Source organism: Heptranchias perlo, chromosome 5 (genome assembly GCF_035084215.1).
Source record: "Heptranchias perlo isolate sHepPer1 chromosome 5, sHepPer1.hap1, whole genome shotgun sequence".
Lineage (NCBI taxonomy): Eukaryota > Metazoa > Chordata > Chondrichthyes > Hexanchiformes > Hexanchidae > Heptranchias > Heptranchias perlo.
Genome location: NC_090329.1, coordinates 118,381,470 through 118,405,380, shown reverse-complemented (window position 1 = coordinate 118,405,380; position 23,911 = coordinate 118,381,470). Strand labels below are relative to the sequence as shown.

Here is a 23,911-nt window from a genome sequence, read left to right as displayed (position 1 = left end):
TGCGAGGGAAATTAATGGCTGACAAATCTCCAGGGCCTGATAATCTACATCCCAGAGTACTAAAGGAAGTGGCCCTGGAAATAGTGGATGCATTGGTGGTCATCTTCCAAAATTCTATGGACTCTGGAACAGTTCCTACAGATTGGAGGGTGGCAAATGTAACCCCATTATTTAAAAAAGGGAGAGAAAAAACAGGGAATTACAGACCAGTTAGCCTAACATCAGTAGTGGGGAAAATGCTAGAGTCTATTATAAAGGATGTGATAACAGAACACTTGGAAGGCATTAACGGGATTGGACAAAGTCAGCATGGGTTGATGAAAGGGAAATCATGCTTAACAAATCTACTGGAGTTTTTTGAGGAGGTAATTAGTAGAATAGATAGGGGAGAACCAGTGGATGTGGTGTATTGGGATTTTCAGAAGGCTTTTGATAAGGTCCCACACAAGATGTTAGTGTGCAAAATTAAAACACATGGGATTGGGGGGAATATACTTGCATGGATTGAGAATTGGTTGACAGACAGGAAACAGAGAGTAGGAATAAACGGGTCTTTTTCCGGATGGCAGGCAGTGACTAGTGGGGTACCGCAGAGATCAATGCTAACCCCAGCTATTCACAATATATATCAATGATTTGGATGAGGGAACGGAATGTAACATTTCCAAGTTTGCAGACGACACAGAGCTGGGGTGGAATGTGAGCTGTGAAGAGGATGCAAAGAGGCTCCAATGCGAGCATTCAGTTGCAGCAGGCAGTTAGGAAGGCGAATGGTATGTTGGCCTTCATTGCAAGAGGATTTGCGTACAGGAACAGGGATGTCTTACTGCAGTTACACAGGGCCTTGATGAGACCACATCTGGAGTATTGTGTGCAGTTTTGGTCTCCTGATCTGAGGAAGGATGTCCTTGCCATGGAGGGAGTGCAACAAAGGTTTACCAGACTGATTCCTGGGATGGCAGGATTGACATATGAGGAGAGATTAGGTCGACTAGGCCTATATTCACTAGAGTTTAGAAGAATGAGAGGTGATCTCATCGAAACATAAAATTCTAACAGGACTAGACAGACTAGATGCAGGGAGGATGTTCCCGATGGCTGGGGAGTCCAGAACCAGGGATCACTGTCTCAGGATACAGGGTATGCCATTTAGAACCGAGATGAGGAGAAATTTCTTCACTCAGAGGGTGGTGAACCTGTGGAATTCTCTACCACAGAAGGCAGTGGAGGCCAAGTCATTAGATGTATTCAAGAAGAAGATAGATATATTTCTTAATGCTAAAGGGATCAAGGTATATGGGGAAAAAAAACAGGAACAGGGTACTGAGTTAGACGATCGGCCGTGATCATTTTGAATGGCGGAGCAGGCCCGAAGGGCCGAATGGCCTACTCTTGCTCCTATTTTCTGTGTTGCTAAGTGGCAGTAGAGCTACTTCCTTACTGTTAGACACTAAATCCATGCACACACCTCCCAGACAGCCAGGCTGCAAATAATGCCAGGGAGAGCCATGCTCAGAGAGACCTACCACAGCGCAGTTTGCCTCCTATAGCTCAACGAGGCAGACCTCTGATTGAGAACAGCACACTGCACAGTTATCATAGAATCATAGAAGTTACAACATGGAAACAGGCCCTTCGGCCCAACATGTCCATGTCGCCCAGTTTATACCACTAAGCTAGTCCCAATTTCCTGCACTTGGCCCATATCCCTCTATACCCATCTTACCCATGTAACTGTCCAAATGCTTTTTAAAAGACAAAATTGTACCCGCCTCTACTACTGCCTCTGGCAGCTCGTTCCAGACACTCACCACCCTTTGAGTGAAAAAATTGCCCCTCTGGACCCTTTTGTATCTCTCCCCTCTCACCTTAAATCTATGCCCCCTCATTATAGACTCCCCTACCTTTGGGAAAAGATTTTGACTATCGACCTTATCTATGCCCCTCATTATTTTATAGACTTGTATAAGATCACCCCTTAACCTCCTACTCTCCAGGGAAAAAAGTCCCAGTCTGTCTAACCTCTCCCTATAAGTCAAACCATCAAGTCCCGGTAGCATCCTAGTAAATCTTTTTTGCACTCTTTCTAGTTTAACTAAATCTTTTTTGCACTCTTTCTAGTTCATTTTCATCACAGGATCATGGGTAAAATGGACACATAAGCTTTTCATTTCTGATCAGTCAAGTGATGTGAGGCGGTCCAAAAAATGATTCAAAGTCACAGCCTGCTGCTCCAAACACAGCTCTGTTATGTAAGAAGCCACTGTGTATGCATGGCTGTTTTGCAGGAAGAATAGTCAGAGCCAACTCAGTCACATACACAGTGCTGTTAAAGCTTCCACCAGTGCTGCAGTACTGCTGCACTCGTCAGGTGCATGACGAAGTTAACTGTCAGAAAATGTTTTAGCAAACATGTTTCCACTTGTGGCGAGTCTAAAACTAGGGCTCATAAATATAAGATAGTCACTAATAAATCCAATAAGGAGCTCAGGAGAAACTTCTTTACTCAGAGTGGTGAGAATGTGGAACTCGCTACGACATGGAGTGGTTGAGGTGAATATAAAAATTGTCCAGGGACCCATGACTCATCTCCCTCCACCCCCCCCCCCCCCCCAAGAAAGGCACCACCAATTTTGACCCATTCAACATTCATTCATATTTCACCCATCAGTTTCTCATGTTTCTTTTTCCTCCTCAAATACAAATGAAGGATTATTAGGCATATCTACAGATTAGGTTACAAAACCCATGTAACTACTTTTTTTTCATGTCATAGGCATGTAGTCAGAGCCATTGTTCCGGCCAATTACGGCCCCATCAGTCTACTCTCAATCATCAGCAAAAAGTGATGGAAGGTGTCGTCGACAGTGCTATCAAGCGGCACTTACTCACCAATGCTCAGTTTGGGTTCCGCCAGGACCACTTGGCTCCAGACCTCATTACAGCCTTGGTCCAAACATGGACAAAAGAGCTGAATTCCAGAGGTGAGGTGAGAGCGACTGCCCTTGATATCAAGGCAGCATTTGACCGAGTGTGGCACCAAGGAGCCCTTGTAAAATTGAAGTCAATGGGAATCAGGGGGAAAACTCTGCAGTGGCTGGAGTCATACCTAGCACAAAGGAAGATGGTAGTGGTTGTTGGAGGCCAATCATCTCAGCCCCAGGGCATTACTGCAGGAGTTTCTCAGGGCAGTGTCCTAGGCCCAACCATCTTCAGCTGCTTCATCAATGACCTTCCCTCCATCATAAGGTCAGAAATGGGGATGTTCGCTGATGATTGTAGTGTTCAGTTCCATTCGCAACCCCTCAAATAATGAAGCAGTCCGAGCCCGCAAGCAGCAAGACCTGGACAACATCCAGGCTTGGGCTGATAAGTGGCAAGTAACATTCGCGCCAGACAAGTGCCAGGCAATGACCATCTCCAACAAGAGAGAGTCTAACCACCTCCCCTTGACATTCAACGGCATTACCATCGCCGAATCCCCCACCATCAACATCCTGGGGGTCACCATTGACCAGAAACTTAACTGGACCAGCCACATAAATACTGTGGCTACGAGAGCAGGTCAGAGGCTGAGTATTCTGTGGTGAGTGGCTCACCTCCTGACACCCCAAAGCCTTTCCACCATCTACAAGGCATAAGTCAGGAGTGTGATGGAATACTCTCCACTTGCCTGGATGAGTGCAGCTCCAACAACCACTCAAGAAGCTCGACACCATCCAGGACAAAGCAGCCAGCTTGATTGGCACCCTATCCACCATCCTAAACATTCACTCCCTTCACCACCAGCGTACTGTGGCTGCAGTGGGTACCATCCACAGGATGCCCTGCAGCAACTCGCCAAGGCTTCTTCAACAGCACCTCCCAAACCTGCGACCTCTACCACCTAGAAGGACAAAAGCAGCAGGTACATGGGAACACCACCACCTGCACGTTCCCCTCCAAGTCACACACCATCCAGACTTGGAAATATATCGCTGTTCCTTCATTGTCGCTGGATCAAAATCATGGAACTCCCTCCCTCACAGCACTGTGGGAGAACCTTCACCACATGGACTGCAGCGGTTCAAGGCGGCGGCTCACCACTACCTTCTCAAGGGCGATTAGGGATGGGCAATAAATGCTGGCCTCACCAGCGACACCCACATCCCATGAACGAATAAAAAAAATTGATGAGCTGTCAGCTTGTTTGAGGCTGCTGGTCAGCTTTTGGTAATTTTCTATCTATGGTCCCAGTTTATATTATGTTGGTTAAGACCCAGTAGAATGATTTTATTGCTTGCACATAACTTCCTGAACCCTTCAGAGTAACCAGTCCTTCCTTTGGTTTTGACCCAGCGTTATATAGAAAACACTTCGAATTATTTTTGCACCCTTTGCACAACATACTTCTAGCCAGACTACCACCCAGGTGTCTCTGATTATAGCTATTTCACCTGCTTTCCTGTCCAGCCTGTCCTTCATAGCTCCCCTAACCCCTTGTATGTTGTGCTCATCACTGGGTACCAAATATGCTTCTGAGATCTCCTATTACATTGTAGTTTCCAAATGCTACAACAGCCTGGAGTTCAGTCATCTTGTGGCAATTGCTTCTAGTGTCATACATGTGCACCTTGTTTGGTCAAATCAATCCTCCTAGCATTCCTTCTCAATTTTAACAAGTGAGCAACATCTAGTGGCAGCTGGTGGTTATTTCACACAATGAGTCATGGTGTATCGGGTATTTATGGTCCAAAACGAGTTAAACACCTTTCCCAAATTAGAAAAACAGCAGTCCAGAATTGTGCTTTTGTATTATGTTTAATGGAGTAAAAAGTTTTTTTTTACATCTTTCAAATCTCTTTACAGAGATATAATTAATATTTAACTGAAGAGGGAGGGGAGGGAATCAAAATCATGATTTTAAAGGTTATTTGCTCTCATGGAATTGAGATTAATCATTGCAGACCCCAGTCAGTCGAAACGGACAATTTGCAAGTATGATTTGATTTTAAGTAGATTAACATTATTTGTTGAAGGGAAAGTAATGAAAATGTATGACTCCTTTAACAAAGGAAAATCCTTATTTCTAGAAGATTTGTAACTATCAAAATGCAAATATCAGTTAAAAACCTTCATTTTGCAAAATATAAGCAATCATTATAAATATTGGTGTATCACCAGTTATTTGCATATTTAGTTAATGGCTTGACATATAAACAAAAAAATTTTTTTTTACATAAGTATCCCAAATAATTTACCATTTTAAAAACCTTCCATGACACCCCTCAAAATTCTATTCAAAATGGAACTCCTATTGTTAATTTGTTTTGATGTGAAAACAGAACTGCATTTTATAATCCATCACAGGTAAGTCTTCCACAGGTGACGTATAAAACATCTTTAAAACAGAGACAAGGACTGCAGCAACCATTAGGCAATATGCAGTCTGCCAAAATAGATCAAATCTGTTAACAAGGTCGTTATCAACAGCAACATCAACATGTTGGTGCTCCAACGTGTTTTACCATAGTGGTAGGACATGCTTGCAATTTCCCACGTAGCAAAACCCTGATTTCTGCTGCTCTGCAGTTAAGGGAAGATGGGAAAATACCGAGCAGAGGCAGGGGCTGGAGCAAAGGAAAAAAATCTCCAGCACCTCCAGGACGCCACTCTTACACCCCATTGCCTGGATCGAGGACATTAGCAGAGGACTCGCAGCACTGCACCTACCCAACCTGGGTAATGCTTTGTGGCATGGGAGAAAAAGAACTTCAAATATATTTTAAAATCTTTGCTTAGACAGTACCAAAAAAGCAAATGATGACAGCTGCTATTGCAGTTACCCTAGTAAGGACAAAGAGTGAAGACATTTGCATGCCCTTACAGATAGGCTGGCCACTTAATTTTGTTTGTGCTGTCAATAGGCTGATGAATTCAGTACCACTATACTATGTGTGCAATCCTAATATGCTTTTTACATTGGTTCCCTAAAAATAATCTACAAAAAATTTGATCAACACAAAACATACATTTATCAATGATACAGTTATAAATAAAACTCACAAAATATTTTGAAGTTGATCATCATTTGAGGGACCCAGTTCTTTTACTAGTCCACTTAGTTAGATTTGTTTCACTAACCTGAATATACGCAATACAATTATTTTCATGATATAATTTTTTTTTAAAAAGGAGTACAATCGAGATACTGTAGAGCGTGACTTGTAAGGGGCTCGCTACAATCCAGATCTTAGTCACTGTTTCTCTTCTGATATGGTCACAATAAGTGTCTTTTTTTTATATAAAAAATAAAAAAGTTATTAGTGTCCCTACAGTAATATGTATCTATTATATTCATCATGTAAATTTTACAATTAAAAGCAAAAGTATTTCTAAACAATTCATACAGTATGCTGTGGGAAAATACTGCGAGGAACAGATACCAGCTTTAGGTGGGTCTGTGAAATTAAAACTTTCTAGGAACTGTAGATGGAATATTTCAAGACACTTCTTCCACTCGATGTAGTCTGGCTTAATGGAATACTGTCTCAAGGATAAAATTCCAAATCTGTATCAACCCACACAGGAGTATTTCATTCCAAGAGGGGAGAGGGGAGGGGAAGGAGGAATTAAAGAAAATTGAAGTCTCGTACTATTTTGAATGAGAATCGTACCAAAGTTCGTTTGCAATACAGTTTCTTGATTTTCTACTACGTGTTCTTCCATCTTTATTCGCTTCAAAAGTAAATTTTAAAAAGAAAATTAGAACATGAGAATTGCACGTGAAGTAAACAAACATATTAGTGTTATCTCTGGTGGCCCACTTGGTAACTCCAGCCATCTGCGACACTGCTTCCTTCACTGAAGTTCGGTCACAGCATCACAAAGTGAGTTTCACACTAGAATACAGACTGGCATTGCATATAAACTTCATTCCATCTTTGACATTTCATATTTGGTTGTCATTATTTCCTAATTTGAAAAGAGAGAGACCAAAATTAATGCTGTTTTGATTAAAAAATACTTAAAACAAATGTCATCCCTATTTTAGTCACTTTGCTATGCTCTTCTTAAATGTGAGAAGCAGGTTCATCTGGTACATGCCATCTCCACAATCATTATCATCCCACGTCATACCGGCAAGACACACTCAGCAAGATAGCTCTGCACCCCTGATTCATCACATGAAAAGTTCCCAATCTTAGCCAAGCAATTCAGCTAGGTTCTTGACCATATCCAGAACATCTCAAGATACAAGCAGTACCTTAGGAAGTATGGGACCTGCCCAAAACTCAGTACAGTGAACAGTTTGCAGAAAACATTGCAGTTTGTTGTACCCTGACCTCCCTCAACAGTAAGTTCAATGTGGCATAAGTACATATGTTGACATAATTACTGAGTTACTTGCAGCTGAACACTGGGCATCAGCTGCACAGTCCAGAAAAACAACAAACCATCTGGCAATTAAACAATATTATTTGGTGATGTGGGGAAGGATAGAGAAGGAACAACAGGCATGTTCCTGATACTGGCCGAATCTGTTTGTGAACCAGGTTTAAAGAACACAATGCTCTAGAAAGTGTATACTTACTTCATCTGAATCCAGCAACATAGGGAGTGCACTGAAACAAAAATAAAAGTTGCATCAGCTAATGAGGATAGTCCTGCTACAAATGTTTAGATCAGTGGAAATGGAATACTCTGCGACAGCAGACTGCAACTGACTAGGAAGCACTATTTGGGAAAATCTGGCCTTTGTTTAAGGTTGGCTGCAAGCTAAGTTTAACAGAAAGGTACAAAAAGATGAATATAACTAATATTCAAGTACACAACTATGCAGTTACATTACTGAATTGTCATGCTTTGCTTTGTCATGGAGTGGAGGGGTGAGAAGAGAGATGTTTGTTCATTAACACAAGAAATCTGAAGAACAAATTAACCCAGGGAGCAGTCGTAAAGAATACAGTTAAAAACTGAAATGCACAGTAAAGCGGCTCACAAATAAACAAAACAAGTTGGCTTAGGTCACCATTGCACACTTATTTTTGTTAATACTGTTGAGAAACAGCAGTAGCTGAGACATGGGAGCAGGTTGTGTCCTGTTATTTAAGATATGGCACAGGGCATGAAGGGACAGGGAGGCACAAAGTACAAAAACTAAATATGACAAAATTAAAATACTCAAAGCAAATATTAGATCAGAAAGGATAGGCTGTAGAGATTTAATAAACTGCTGATAATTACACATCTGTAATTGATGGGATGTTCTCTTCCACCCACTTTAAATCTTCATCCTATTAAAAAAAAAGCATATATCAAACTATGTCTTGAAAAAGCATATAAACTTGTACAAAATTTATGTACATGCATTGGAAAAAAATCAAAGAAGGTATGACTAAAGCAAACACTGGATGGATTGGAAAAATCTTTTCAGGTCAATTTTCATCACAGCACTAATTAAAATTAACATAAGGATACAAGAAAACCCTGAGCAAGGAAAGGATTCAGCCCATCAAGCCTACTCCATCCAGAGATCATGTACGATTATTGCATCTCGGACTTCGCTCACAAACCACCTGTTGATCCCCTACTTCACTTGAAGTAGGGTATAGATATACCAGAGAAGGAATCATTTGCAGGGCTATGGGGAAAGAGCGCGACAGTGGAACTCTTTTGAAGAGCCGGCACAGGCACGAAAAGCCTCCTTCTGTGCTGTAAGATTCTATGATTTAGACGACACTAATTTCCTTCCCCAACTTGCCCTGAAAAGAAAAATCATTAAGCAGTGTTCTTAAATATCTCTAACCCTTAATCCTCTTTCTCAACAGATATCAATCCTACTCCTTTTCAAAGCTGTCAACTGAACCCGAATCAACTACCTACTCTGGCAGTTTGTCTTACATATCCACTATGTTTTATAATATCTAACTATGGTGATTTTTTTTTTTTTAAACTGACGTCCTCTAGTCCTATGCTCAGTGCCCCAAGATAGATAACTTATACCCTTCATTATTTTGAAGACTTATATCATATCTCTTAGTTGTTTCCCCAACGAGGATAGGTTTAGTCGGTTGAGCCTCTCTGCCTAACTTGGTCAACATTAGTAATAGCACTTGGTTTTGAGGACTACGATGGACCCTGACGAACTTGTGGAAACTAGTTAACCCAAGGAATTCAATATTTTCTCTCTACTGCCTTGCATATACCTCATGCCCTAGTTTGGGTCACTACTGGTCTGGGATATATTGAAGGCTTTTTCTGAGAAGAGGTAAAATGCCACCTTGCTGTACCCATACTAAGATAAAAGCAATTGGCAATAGACAGGAAGATGGTAGTGGTTGTTGGAGGCCAATCATCTCAGCCCCAGGACATTGCTGCAGGAGTTCCTCAAGGCAGTGTCCTAGGCCCAACCATCTTCAGCTGCTTCATCAATGACCTTCCCTCCATCATAAGGTCAGAAATGGGAATGTTCGCTGATGATTGCACAGTGTTCTGTTCCATTCGCAACCCCTCAGATAATGAAGCAGTCTGAGCCCGCATGCAGCAAGACCTGGACAACATCCAGGCTTGGGCTTGTAAGTGGCAAGTAACATTCGTGCTAGATAAGTGCCAGGCAATGACCATCTCCAACAAGAGAGAGCCTAACCACCTCCCCTTGACATTCAACGGCATTACCATCACCGAATCCCCCACCATCAACATCCTGGGGGTCACCATTGACCAGAAACTTAACTGGACCAGCCATATAAATACTGTGGCTACAAGAGCAGGTCTGAGGCTGGGTATTCTGCGGCGAGTGACTCACCTCCTGACTCCCCAAAGCCTTTCCACCATCTACAAGGCACAAGTCAGGAGTGTGATGGAATACTCTCCACTTGCCTGGATGAGTGCAGCTCCAACAACACTCAAGAAGCTCGACACCATCCAAGATAAAGCAGCCCGCTTGATTGGCACCCCATCTACCACCCTAAACATTCACTCCCTTCACCACCGGCGCACTGTGGCTGCAGTGTGTACCATCCACAGGATGCACTGCAGCAACTCGCCAAGGCTTCTTCGACAGCACCTCTACCACCTAGAAGGACAAGAGCAGCAGGCACATGGGAACACCACCTGCACGTTCCCCTCCAAGTCACACACCATCCCGACTTGGAAATATATCGCCGTCCCTTCACCGTCGCTGGGTCAAATCCTGGAACTCCCTTCCTAACAGCACTGTGGGAGAACCGTCATCACACGGACTGCAGCGGCTCAAGGCAGCAGCTCACCACCAGCTTCTCAAGGGCAATTAAGGATGGGCAATAAATGCCGGCCTCGCCAGCGACGCCCACATCCCATGAACGAATAAAAAAAAATAGGAACAGAAGATGGCCATTCAGCCCACTGACCTTGCTGTGTCATTTTGTTAACTATTGTTAGCTATTTTTAAAAAAAATCCCAGTGCCTTGCCCTTTTGCCATGTCCCTCGATATCCTTACTTTTGAAATCATCTATCTCCCTTTTAACACCTTAGTTGATTCTGCATTGGTGGCTTCTATGGCAGTGCATATCACATTTCCCCACTTGAAAAAATATTTTCTGGATTTCCTTTTATCCAGCATAGTTTGAATTTTATGATGTTATCCCTTTCTGGATTCCACTACTACCTCATTTCTTACCTGTCTTTTCACGTCCCTTCATTAATTAAACACCTCAGATCACCCCTTAAACCTCCTCACCTCTACATAAACCAAGTTTGCCCAATCTCTCATCATAGCTAATCCCTTCATCTCAAATATCATTCTAGTGAGTCACTGATGAACTTTCTTAAAAGACCAACATTGAACAAAACTGAACACAATACTCTAATTGAGGTCTGACGAGTGCTCTGCATAACCGCAGCAATATATTTTTTTCTTGTTCTAGATGAAGAAAGAGAAATTAATGGGAAAGGAAAGTCTAAAAGGGAATAACAACAATTTGCAGTTATATAGCACCTTTTACGTAACCGTCCCAATATGCTTCACATGAGTGTAATCATGAAAAATTTGACAAAGCCAAAGGAGATATTAGGACAGGTGATTAAAAGCTTGATCAAAAAGATAGGTTTTAAGGAACAACTTAAAAGGAGAAGAGGGGGGTTTAGGGAGGGAATTTCAGAGCTTAGGGCCTAGATGGCTGAATGCATGACTGCCAATGCTAGGGCGAAAGAATTGGGAACGCACACGAGGCTAGAGTTAGAATAACGCAGAGTTCTCAGAAGGTGGTTGGACTGGAGGAGGTTACAGAGATAGGGAGGGGCGAGGCCATGGAGGGATTTGAACACAGTAATATGCACACGCACTGTGACATTAAAGTTATTTCAAATCTACCCAAGATCAATATTTTGTATCTGAATGTTTACAAGTATTATACACACTACTTGAATAATAGGCAGAAATACCACTCACCATATTAGAGGCTGGTTTTGCTATACCATTAATCTCCACTTTGGATGATCTCAGCTTTATTCCATCAGCTATAGAGTGCACAAACAAAAATGCATCAATTGAGTGAGATAGATGGTTGTAGTGTACACTAACAAAGTAAAAATGACAAAAAAATATAGACATTGAGTTAGCTCATCAAACAACAGGAATTCCTTACTACTACTCTTGGAAAATGTCAATTTGTATATAATGTTAAGTTCAGAAAATTCGGGTATATACACAGTACAGACTTGCATACGGTTTATCTTTACACAGTCATTTTCACTGCACTAAACAATCTTGTGATAAACCTTCAGTAATATGTTTGCTATACTATTTGTGGGATCTTGCTGTGTGAAAAAGTGGCTGCCATATTTGCTTACAATTCAACAGTCACTGCACATACAATGTAAATGAAGCTCGTTGAAACATTTCTGAGAATGTGATAAGGTTCTGCATATATGCATACATACCAAAGTTTTCTCCAATCAGTTCATCCATTTCATCATCTGGATCATCGATAAGAGGGGTAAACGCATATCTGAAGTTAAAAAATATCAAATCAGAAAATGTACAGTGACAATTTTTGAAAAAAAAATTACTCCTCCCCTGAAAGTAGTGATTCAATCTAGAGTTATGGTCCCATGGCCGCCAGTAGCCTCAAGTGACACTTCTTCTGGTGTGAGCCTGGACACTGCTCAAGGCAAGGCATTCGGCTGTGGAAGGCATCACAACTGAACCTCAACTGACAGAGGTGAAACGTAGGACCCCTACATTGCCCTGGCCCAAAGCAGTTATTTCAACGCAGAACAGGAATCACACCTGGAACTTTCTCAAAATGAAAAGTCTTGGAATACTGGTATTTTTATCCAGAGTGTTCAGCAGAGACTTTTGCGTTGTGTTTTTACAGCAGGATTGGTTTAGTCATGGGGCTTTCAAACTTGACTTGCGAGCAACATTAAAAATCCTTTTCAAGTTTTGACCACAAGAAATCTCAAATGTCTGATTTTTTTGAAAACAGGTAACAGCTAAGCTAAATGTAAAAACTGAAGGATTGTGCATTGGGGCTTTATCATACCAGTGGTTCAGATTAATTTTAATACAGAAATGCTAAGACAGTCTCTGAAGGACTCCTTCCTTCAGAATTACCAGAATGTCCACTTTGGGTGGCGGGGAAATCACAATACTTGATTAAAGCAAGTCAAGTCACTGGAGAAGTTCAATCAACTTTCACAGACGCATTATTAAAACGGTCAAGAAATTTAGTATAGATCTTAACTGTGGAAGCATGAAGCAGGGGAGAGTGCTTTTTTTCTGTTGGTTTTCCCTCTGCACCCCCACCCCATCAATATATAATCAGAAAAAAGGGAAGCTGAATCAGCCAGGTCGCCCTCACACATTGTTCAGCTGTCATTTAAAAAGATAACAGTGACAAGAGATTTAGAACAGATCACCAGTCTGCAACTGTAGAATGTCAATAGGACAAAATAAAGGAAGGCAAGGGGGAGGAAGAAATTGAAGAAAGAAATATTTCAAATATGTATTAAAAAAAATTAGAAAGTCATACCTCTGATTATTTGCTGATGGTCTCCAGAGGAACATTATGACTAAGAGAATGACAGAAAAAAGGAGTCTCCAGAAAGCATCATCAACCCATAGCTCCATCCAATCCTGTTAATTTTAAAAGGCAGATAAAAGTGGCTCAAATCTAGTATCAATATATACAAACTGGAAGTTTGAATAAGAAACAAACACTCAAATTACACCAATTGTGGATGACTGCCAACAAATTTCTAAAATGTAGTAAAACTGCATTTTCATGGAGATTTCAATACAGTTCAGACACAGCAAATCTTACTTTTGGCAATTGTTTACAATCTGGCGTACATTTTGAAACCTCCTATACGTGGTTTTATGTTCATACTATAATCCCCGCTGAAGTAACAACTCACTTTTAAAGGTCCCGAGTCTCCCCATGTTTCACATCATGCCTGACTGAGGGAAAATAGGCAACCTGCTTCTAAGCCTTCATCAATTACACTCTGATAAAGTAGCTGAAGCACACAGACTAAGAAGGTCCCAGGTTCGATCCCAGTCTGTGCAGAGTTGGCTGATCTCAACCAAGCCAGCGGTAGTAATTTATCTGTCACTCTGGCTCAGACAGGAGAAAACTGTTCCCACTCTTGATCATTGTCTACTGTGTACTGGTGTGGGAATTAGGCAAGTCTCTGGGATAGCTGCCAACAGTCACCGTCATTTAACAGACAATGTAAATAATCTTTATTTTTCAGGAACCCATGTGACAAGAAAATTACCAATTCTGTTCACCCAATTAATACTGCCTATTTTATCATATCCCCATAGCTTTATCGGGATATGATAAAATAGGCAGTTGTACCAATTGTCCTTCCCTCTGCCAACTCTCAACGAGAGAGTTGCTCGTGTGTTTTTGTGGGTGTGACGGGGAGTTGTGATTTTCAGGGCCTAAAGGTTTATTCGTATTAAATATTGATACTGATATTTAAGGCACAGTGGGGCAGAGCACTGAAGCACTAATTCTACTTGTGGATAATTGGTCATTAGCATGCATGTGATAATCCCTGGAATATCTTCTATTGCGAACCATTAAGACTGACTGCATTCAAAACTAATCTTAAGGGGGTTCCACAACATTTTGAAAATGTGACTGATAAAACATGTATTCCATCTAACATGCAGCATTTCAAACTCAAAAGGGCTGACAGACCACAGGAAAAAAATCATTCTAAAAAATAAAATGTTTTAATAACTTACTGACTGACATGCTGTCAATCTGAACTTTTTGGTTGTCCACACCATAAACCCAACTGATGCTAGAAAATTAAGACAGTTGCATTAATACACAAAGGAAACTATAACAGCTCAATTCACTTTTTTATTAACCTGAATGCATTGAAAAAAAGAACTTACCCATTATTGCCAAAATTAACGTATTCGTAAAATGTCTGTACAGTGATAGTTTCACTGCATTTTTCCTTAATTTCAGAGTCTTAATTGTTTGAGCCAGGCTGACAAATATGTAACAAAAGCTAAGGAAAATGGCTTCAATAACCATAAACTTAAAAAAACATTGGGTTTTAAAAGATTACATCACGATATGCATCATCGAAATGCTCATTCATGAAAACACTGAAATCAAAACCTCCAAATTTGATCCCAACACCTCACCCCCACCACCCCTCGATTTTCCACTCCACTCCTGAAAACATTGAAGTACAATTCCACAGGCACCAGAGGCTCTCCTATACCTCACACAACTTGCCATTCTTCACAAATCAGCATGAACAAGGAGCACGGAGGCTACTAAATAATGGGAGGTGTTGGAGGAGGATGGTGTGGTCAAGCGTGTCAAAGGGAGCAGACAGGTTGAGAGGATGAGGAGGGATAGTTTACCACGGTCACAGTCACAGTCACATAGGATGTCATTTGTGACTTTGATGAGGGCCATTTCAGTACTGTGGCTGAGGCGGAAACCCGATTGGAAGGATTCAAACATGGAGTTGCAGGAAAGATGGGCACAGATGTGGGATGCAACAACACATTCAAGGACTTTGGAGAGGAAAGGGAGGTTGGAGATGGAGCGGTAGTTTGTAAGGATAGAGGGGTCAAGGGTAGGTTTTTAAGAGGAGGAGGGTGATGATGGCAGATTTGAAGGGGAGGGGCACAGTACCTGAGGAGAGGGAACCGTTAACAATATCAGCTAATATGTTAAGCACGAACATGAACCACTCCCAGGTGGGTACTATGTGTTGTAGAAAAAAAAAATTCACATTAGAACTGTGGTTGTACAAGTTTCATTTTTGAAAGTCCATAGGATTTAATTACCACCATATAGGGTAGTGCAGTGTACTATGTCTGATACTCTAGCATGATTACCACAAAGTATACACTAGCACCTCCCATAAATTATTCATCTCATTGCTGCCTGCCTCCACTTCCTCCAATCAGAAAGAACAAATCCAGTGGAAGGACAAAGGGATCACAATGATTGCTAAGCTCTAAGTGCTTAGTGCAGCCTCAAGGTGGAGGCTTACAGTTTTATTTTTGTCAAAAACAACAAGTAAAAAGTCAGATCTGCATCCCAGTCAGGAGAGAAGGCAAGGGGAGAAAACTAACGAGGGGAAAAAAAAATTAATGGCAAGCTTCCCTTCCCTGCTGTTTTTGTTTTCCTGCAATTCTCACTATTTGTCAACTATGTGCAAATGATTTGTTCCAAAATCTCTCATCAGTAATGCTTAAGCCAGCTGCAAGGAGGTGCACGAAGGCCTATTGGATTACTCACACTTTCATCCTGCAAAACACCTCAGTCCTGCTTACCATCTCACCTTGAAGACCCAGCAAACATCAAGAATTAATAGTGTTACCAAGGCTACTCAAATGGCAGACCACTATCAAGGAGAAGCGAGGAGTCTTCAAATCTGAACCAGTAAAGGTTACTGACTGCTCAAATTCATTTTCAGCCACTGCACTGTTTCCATCTCCTTTCCTGTCATTACTGTCCCCAGCTTCCTCACACACGCACCACACTGCTGCCTCAACTTCAGAACATGACCTAAAATAGTTCAATGGTTAACTTTGTTAGTGTAGAATGAATTTGTAATAGTTATTTTTAAAGAACATAAATTAACCCACTCGCAACAAATTGAAACAAAGGAAAAATTTTCTATAAAAACAAAATAAAAGCCGTGAAGGTAAAGAAGGTCCTGCGCTAATGAGAGGAGAGGGGTTTGTGTCGTGATACTGCTGTACATGGAGAGATAAGGAACCAATTTATACACTGAACTTATCATTAATACTACGGTACCTTTGAAACTGTCTTCCCTGGAGTCAGATATTAGAAATTGGCCAGGATATGGCCTGTGTCCAGTAGTTGGAATCACTTGTGCTATTCAGCATAAGACAAATTGCCTTTGAAATGCTAATACAGAGAAATGATATTGGGACAAAGCATCAAGATAATGAAACAGTTTGGGTGGAGATAAGGAATAATAAGGGAAAAAAAACATTAGTGGGCGTAGTATATAGGCCTCCTAATAGTTGCAACTCTGCTGGAAGAAGTATTAATCAGGAAATAGTCGGGGCATGTAATAAGGGAACAGCCATAATTATGGGGGATTTTAATTATCATATTAACTGGACAAATCAAATTGGGCAGAGCAGCCTTGAGGACGAGTTCATTGAGTGCATCAGGGATGGATTTCTTGAGCAGTATGTAACTGATCCTACAAGGGGGCAGGCAACCTTGGACCTGGTCCTGTGTAATGAGTCAGGATTAATTAATAATGTCCTAGTTAAGGATCCCCTTGGAACGAGCGACCACAACATGGTTGAATTCCATATCCAATTAGAGGGTGAGAAGGTTGATTCTCAAACAAGCGTACTGAGCTTGAATAAAGGAGACTATGATGGTATGAGAGCGGAATTGATTAAAGTGGACTGGGAAAATAGATTAAAGGGTAAGACGGTACATGAGCAGTGGTGTTCATTCAAGGAGTTATTTTACAACTTTCAAAAAATATATATTCCACTGAGGAAAAAAGGGTGTAAAAGAAATGACAGCCATCCGTGGCTAAGTAAAGAAATCAAGGATAGTATCCGACTAAAAACAAGGACATATAAGGTAGCCAAACTTAGTGGGAGGATAGAAGATTGGGAATTCTTCAAAAGACAGCAAAAAGTAACTAAAGGATTGATTAAGAAAGGGAAGTTAGATTATGAAAAGAAATTAGCAAAAAATATAAAAACAGATAGCAAGAGTTTCTATAGTTATATAAAAAGAAAAAGGGTGGCTAAGGCAAACATAGGTCCCTTAGAGGATGAGACCGGGAAATTAATGGTGGGAAACATGGAGATGGCAAAAATGCTGAACAAATATTTTGTTTCAGTCTTTACAGTAGAGGACACTAAGAATATCCCAACACTGGACAAACAGGGGACTCTCGGGGGGGAGGAGCTAAATACGATTAAAATCACTCAAGAGATGGTACTCAGTAAAATAATGGGACTCAAGGCGGATAAATCCCCTGGACCTGATGGCTTCCATCCTAGGGTCTTGAGGGAAGTGGCAGTAGGGATTGTGGATGCTTTGGTGATAGTTTTCCAAAATTCCCTGGACTCAGGAGAGGTCCCGGCAGATTGGAAAACTGCTAATGTAACACCGTTATTTAAAAAGGGTAGTAGGCAGAAGGCTGGAAATTATAGGCCAGTTAGCTTAACATCTGTGGTGGGTAAAATTTTGGAGTCTATTATTAAGGAGACAGTAACGGAACATTTAGATAAGCATAATTTAATAGGACAAAGTCAGCATGGCTTTATGAAGGGGAAGTCATGTCTGACAAATTTGCTTGAGTTCTTCGAGGATATAACGTATAGGGTGGATAAAGGGGAACCAGTGGACGTAGTGTATTTAGACTTCCAGAAGGCATTCGACAAGGTGCCACATAAAAGATTATTACTTAAGATAAAAAATCACGGGATTGGGGGTAATATTCTGGCATGGGTGGAGGATTGGTTATCGAACAGGAAGCAGAGAGTTGGGATAAATGGTTCATTTTCGGACTGGCAACCAGTAACCAGTGGTGTTCCACAGGGGTCGGTGCTGGGTCCCCAACTCTTTACAATCTATATTAACGATTTGGAGGAGGGGACCGAGTGCAACATATCAAAATTTGCAGATGATACAAAGATGGGAGGGAAAGTAGAGAGTGAGGAGGACATAAAAAACCTGCAAGGGGATATAGACAGGCTGGGTGAGTGGGCGGAGATTTGGCAGATGCAATATAATATTGGAAAATGTGAGGTTATGCACTTTGGCAGGAAAAATCAGAGAGCAAGTTATTTTCTTAATGGCGAGAGACTGGAAAGTACTGCAGTACAAAGGGATTTGGGGGTCCTAGTGCAAGAAAATCAAAAAGTTGGTATGCAGGTGCAGCAGGTGATCAAGAAAGCCAACGGAATGTTGGCTTTTATTGCTAGGGGGATAGAATATAAAAACAAGGAGGTATTGCTGCAGTTATATAAGGTATTGGTGAGAACGCACCTGGAATACTGCATACAGTTTTGGTCTCCATACTTAAGAAAAGACATACTTGCTCTCGAGGCAGTACAAAGAAGGTTCACTCGGTTAATCCCGGGGATGAGGGGGCGGACATATGAGGAGAGGTTGAGTAGATTGGGACTCTACTCATTGGAGTTCAGAAGAATGAGAGGCGATCTTATTGAAACATATAAGATTGTGAAGGGGCTTGATCGGGTGGATGCAGTAAGGATGTTCCCAAAGATGGGTGAAACTAGAACTAGGGGGCATAATCTTAGAATAAGGGGCTGCTCTTTCAAAACTGAGATGAGGAGAAACTTCTTCACTCAGAGGGTGGTAGGTCTGTGGAATTTGCTGCCCCAGGAAGCTGTGGAAGCTACATCATTAGATAAATTTAAAACAGAAATAGACAGTTTCCTAGAAGTAAAGGGAATTAGGGGTTATGGGGAGCGGGCAGGAAATTGGACATGAAGCTGAGTTCGGATCGGTCAATGCCCTGTGGGTGGCGGAGAGGGCCCAGGGGCTATGTGGCCGGGTCCTGCTCCGACTTCTTGTGTTCTTTAGATTTGTGGTTGGGATCAGATCAGCCATGATCTTATTGAATGGCGGAGCAGGCTCGAGGGGCCGATTGGCCTACTCCTGCTCCAATTTCTTATGTTCTTATGTTCTTATGTTCTTAATTGCTGTCAGTACTCTAAATAGGCTGGCAAGCAGTTTTATCATGTGGCGATGTTATTGTTGAAATTCACTCGTAATTGTGGTCCCTTTGTGTCTCCATGCAGTGGTCACGGATAGATAATTTAGGGTGGCCGGTTGAATACTGGGCCCAAGCGACTAACGATTTGGTCAGTGAATCTCAAGTCAAAAGAACGGCGCATTACTGGTGTAAGGGTCAGTGACCAAACTTAGCTTACAACTCTGGTAGAAGTTGCAAAAACATCATTCTACTGCACAACCTTGTGGTGTCTTTCCAAGAACAATTCTGCATATAGTGAAGTTACTTTATATCCTACTTACTTTCTAGAACTATCAGTTGCTGGAAATGGAAATAAAAATACAAACATCTTGCATTTATAGGGCATTCTAAATTACTTCACATCCAATGAGTTACTTTTTGAAGTGCAGCCACTTCTTATATGGGTAAACACAGCAGCCAATTTGCACACACAAGGTCACACGGACACCAAACAAGATGAATTAATCTGTTAATCTATTTTTTTGGTATTGGTTGGGGGAGTGTTGGTCAGTACACTGGGAGAACTCCTTGCACCTCTTCAAATACTACCCTGGGATCTTGCACACCATCTGAAAAGATCCCCAGGGACTCTGTTTAATGCCATCCCACAACGCCACTCTTACAGTACTGCACTGTTACCCTAGATTATGTGCTCGAGTCCAGGAGTGGGGCTTTAAATCAATTTGGCTAAGTTAGTAACACTGTTACTAACTTAGCCAAATTGACACGAGTACCCAAAAAAATTGCTATGAAACAAAAACAAAGATTTTTAAACATAAATAAGAATGGTTCTTGTTGGGTGTCTATCAGGCAGAAATTAGATGTTGCCTTTCTAGGAAAACAAACTTTTTTTTTTAAACAGACCAGATTGAAGTGACTTTTGCTTAACAATCAATTTAAGAAGTAGTGAGCACAGTCTGATGCTAATTTTAGGGTGCAAAACACAAATGTGCATTTAAGACAACTACACTGAAAGCGGTGATTTATTAAAGGATATCCACCAGCACAAGCCAGAGTCAAGCATAGCCAAGGGGATATTGGCAAAAAGCTCAAGACCAGATTTCTTTTCCTAGAAAGTCAAAATGTTAAATAATTCTAGTTAGAGAAAGAAAGCAACCAGTTTAAAGGCAAAAGCGGCAGTTTACAATCAATAACATGCAAACTAATTGAAATGGCAATATCAGCAGAGAGGATGCTCTCAAGTTAGATTGATTTGCTGAGAGAAAATCCAGTGTGTAGGAGCAGAATGAGCGAACTGCAGTAAAAGCAGCAGCCTATGGTATTAATTGCACAATACTATATTGATCATATAGCAAGTTCTATCCAGGGTTGCCCACAAATAACATTATCAAATAGTTTTTATAATTACAGTACACGTGGTCTAGGAACTGTAGAGATTCCATGCTTGTCATATCAAATAAAGTTATTTCGAATTATGTGGTATAAAGTGGAATGAAGTGGGGCAGGTGGAGCATGTTTCAGTGGGGGAGCATTTAGGGAACAGTGATCATAATACTAGGTTTAAAATAGTTATGGAAAAGGACAAGGAACAATCAAATGTGAAAATGCTTAACTGGAGGAGGGCTAACTTCAGTGAGTTAAAAAGGGATCTTGCTCAGGTGGATTGGAATCAAAAATTGGTAGGCAAAACAGTAATTGAACAATGGGAGGCCTTCAAGGAAGAGTTGGTTTGGGTACAGAATAGACACATTCCCAAGAGGGGGAAAGGAAGGGCAACCAAAGCTAGAGTTCCATGGATGACTAAAGAGATAGAGATTAACATGAAACAGAAAAAGGAAGCTTATGATGAATGTAATGTTCATAATACTGTCGAGAATCAGGCTGAATACAGAAAGTACAGAGGAGATCTAAAAAAGGGAATAAGAGGGGCAAAGAGAAAGTATGAGAATAGATTAACGACTAACATAAAAGGGAACCCAAAAGTCTTTTAAAAACATATAAATAGTAAAAGGATAGTCAAAAGAAGGGTGGGACCGATTAGGGACAAAAAAGATCTTCTTGTGGAGACAGAGGGTATGGCTAAGGTACTAAATGAATACTTCGCATCTGTCTTCACTAAAGAGAATGCTGCCGTTGCAGCAGTAAAGGAGGAGGTAGTAGCGATATTGGATAGGATAAAAATAGATAAAAAGGAGGTACTTAAAAGATTGGTAGTACTCAAAATAGAAAATAGTACTCAAAACATCCGGTCCAGATGGGATGCATCCTAGGTTATTAAGGAAAGTAAGGGTGGAAATTGCAGAGGCTCTGGCCACAATCTTCCAATACTCCTTAAATATGGGGACAGTGCCTGAGGACTGGAGGATTGCAAATGTTACACTACTATCCAAAAAAGGGATGAGGGATAAACCCGGCAATTACAGGCCAGTCAGCCTAACATCGGTGGTGGGGAAACTTTGAGACACAATAATCCAGGACAATATTAATTGGCACTTGGAAAAGTATGGGCTAATAAATGACAGTCAGCACGGGTTTGTTAAAGGAAAATTGTGTTTGACTAACTTGATTAAGTTCTTTGACGAAGCAACGGAGAGGGTTGATGAGAGTAGTGCGGTTGATGTAGTGCATATGGATTTTCAAAAGGCATTTGGTAAAGTACCACATAATAGACTTGTTAGCAAAATTAAAAGCCATGGGATTAAAGGGACAGTGGCAGTGTGGATTAAAAAATTGGTTAAGGGACAAAAACGGTAGTTTTTCAGACTGGAGGGAAGTATACAGTGGTGTTCCCCAGGGGTTAGTATTAGGACCACTGCTCTTTTTGATATATATTAATGACCTGGACTTGGGTATAATTCAAAGTTTGCAGATGACACAAAACTCAAATGTAGTAAACAATGTGGAGGATAGTAACAGACTTCAGGAGGACATAGTCAAACTGGTGAAATGGACAGACACGTGTCAGATGAAATTTAACGCAGAGAAGTGTGAAGTGATACATTTTGGTAGGAAGAATGAGGAGAGGCAATATAAACGAAATGGTACAATTTTAAGAACGTAAGAAATAGGAACAGGAGTAGGCCATACGGCCCCTCGAGCCTGCTCCACCATTCAATAAGATCATGGTTGATTTTCTACCTATAAGAACATAAGAATTTTAAAGGGGGTGCAGGAACTGAGAGACCTGGAGGTGCATATACACAAATCTTTGAAGATGGCAGGACAAGTTGAGAAGGCTGTTAAAAAAGCATATGGGATCCTGGGCTTTATTAATAGAGGCATAGAGTACAGAAGCAAGGAAGTTATGCTAAACCTTTATAAAACATTGGTTAGGCCTCAGCTGGAGTATTGTGTTCAATTCTGGGCACCACATTTTAGGAAGAATGTCAAGGCTTTAGAGAGGGTGCAGAGGAGATTTACTAGAATGTACCAGGGATGGGGGGCTTCAGTTATGTGGACAGACTGGAGAAGCTGGGATTGTTCACCTTAGAACAGAGAAGGTTAAGGGGAGATTTGATAGAGGTGTTCAAAACCATTAACAGTTTTGACAAAGTAAATAAGGAGAAACTATTTCCAATGGCAGAAGGGTCAGTAACCAGAGGACACAGATTTAAGGTGATCGGCAAAAGAGCCAGAGGCAACATGAGATATTTTTTACACAGCGAGTTGTAATGATCTGGAATGCACTGCCTGAAAGGATGGTGGAAGCAGACACAATAGTAACTTTCAAAAGGGAATTGGATAAATACTTGAAGGGAAATAATTTACAGGGCTACAGGGAAAGAGCAGGGGAACAGGACTAATTGGATAGCTCTTTCAAAGAGCTGGCATAGGCACGATAGGCCGAATGGCCTCCTCCTGTGCTGTACCTATTATGATACAATGAAATAGAGTATGTCATGGACAGCCATATATACTGTGCGAAGTTGGTCACAGCTTATTTTATTGCTCCCGAGTATGTCCGGTTGGCCTTACTTCTGGAGTGATTGCAGCTTTCTGATAACCATCAAATTCTAAATCTATTGCAATCAGTAAAATGTTCTGCTAAACAAAAGATATCAAGCACACAGGAACCAGGTCAATAAATTTCCAAATAAAAATGATAAACATGACAAAAATTGAAATAACTGATCATGTTTCAGTAATGACTGGTTCACACAAATGGAAGTCACAAAACATTATGGATGTAGTACAGATTGAAGGATTTATTTTTTGCTGGAGAAGGGCCAAAACTCAGATTCTGGGTTTGGCTATCAACACACTCTTTAAACACCATTTGCATTACTCAATGGAAGCCGTTTCAAATCAAGTCAGATTCTTGCTGAATCTGCCCTGCAGTGTAAATAGAGCTGAGCTGTGCTGGCAACCTTGCTGTTCTGACTGCAGACCGTTTCAATGTCAGTGGAAGATCTGTACAGACCAGGGAATCTGCACATGGTGGATTGAGCACAAGCCTGACCACAACAAGCCAGCAATGTGGAGACAGAATGGCAGATTTAAAGCGAGTGTTACTTGCACACTGCAGTCAGAGGTACGTAACGAAACACCCAGCCAAGGGGAGCTTCAATGCCTTGAATCACACTGATGCTGAATAATTTGTTACAGGGTTGCCTTCAGTGACATTCTTGTTTCTTCTTGTATTTAGTTTTTTGTTTTTATTTAAACAGCGAGTGGTAATCACATCACATTGGATATACACAACAGCCTGGA

At 41.1% G+C, this 23,911-nt stretch overlaps 1 protein-coding gene across 2 annotated transcripts in view; it reads right to left on the bottom strand.

The window, feature by feature from the left end:
* Positions 1-4,781: 4,781 nt before the first annotated feature.
* tmem87b (transmembrane protein 87B) overlaps positions 4,782-23,911 on the bottom strand; it is a 62,568-nt gene continuing 43,438 nt past the window's right edge. For both annotated transcript variants that reach the window (XM_067985103.1, XM_067985104.1), the window contains exons 13-20: positions 14,379-14,490; positions 14,223-14,281; positions 12,997-13,100; positions 11,903-11,970; positions 11,412-11,479; positions 8,227-8,276; positions 7,574-7,604; positions 4,782-6,954 (exon numbers count right to left, since the gene is read on the bottom strand). In XM_067985103.1, the coding sequence (XP_067841204.1) occupies positions 6,913-6,954; positions 7,574-7,604; positions 8,227-8,276; positions 11,412-11,479; positions 11,903-11,970; positions 12,997-13,100; positions 14,223-14,281; positions 14,379-14,490 (534 nt within the window). In that variant the 3' untranslated portion in view covers positions 4,782-6,912. The remainder of the gene's footprint in view (positions 6,955-7,573; positions 7,605-8,226; positions 8,277-11,411; positions 11,480-11,902; positions 11,971-12,996; positions 13,101-14,222; positions 14,282-14,378; positions 14,491-23,911) is intronic.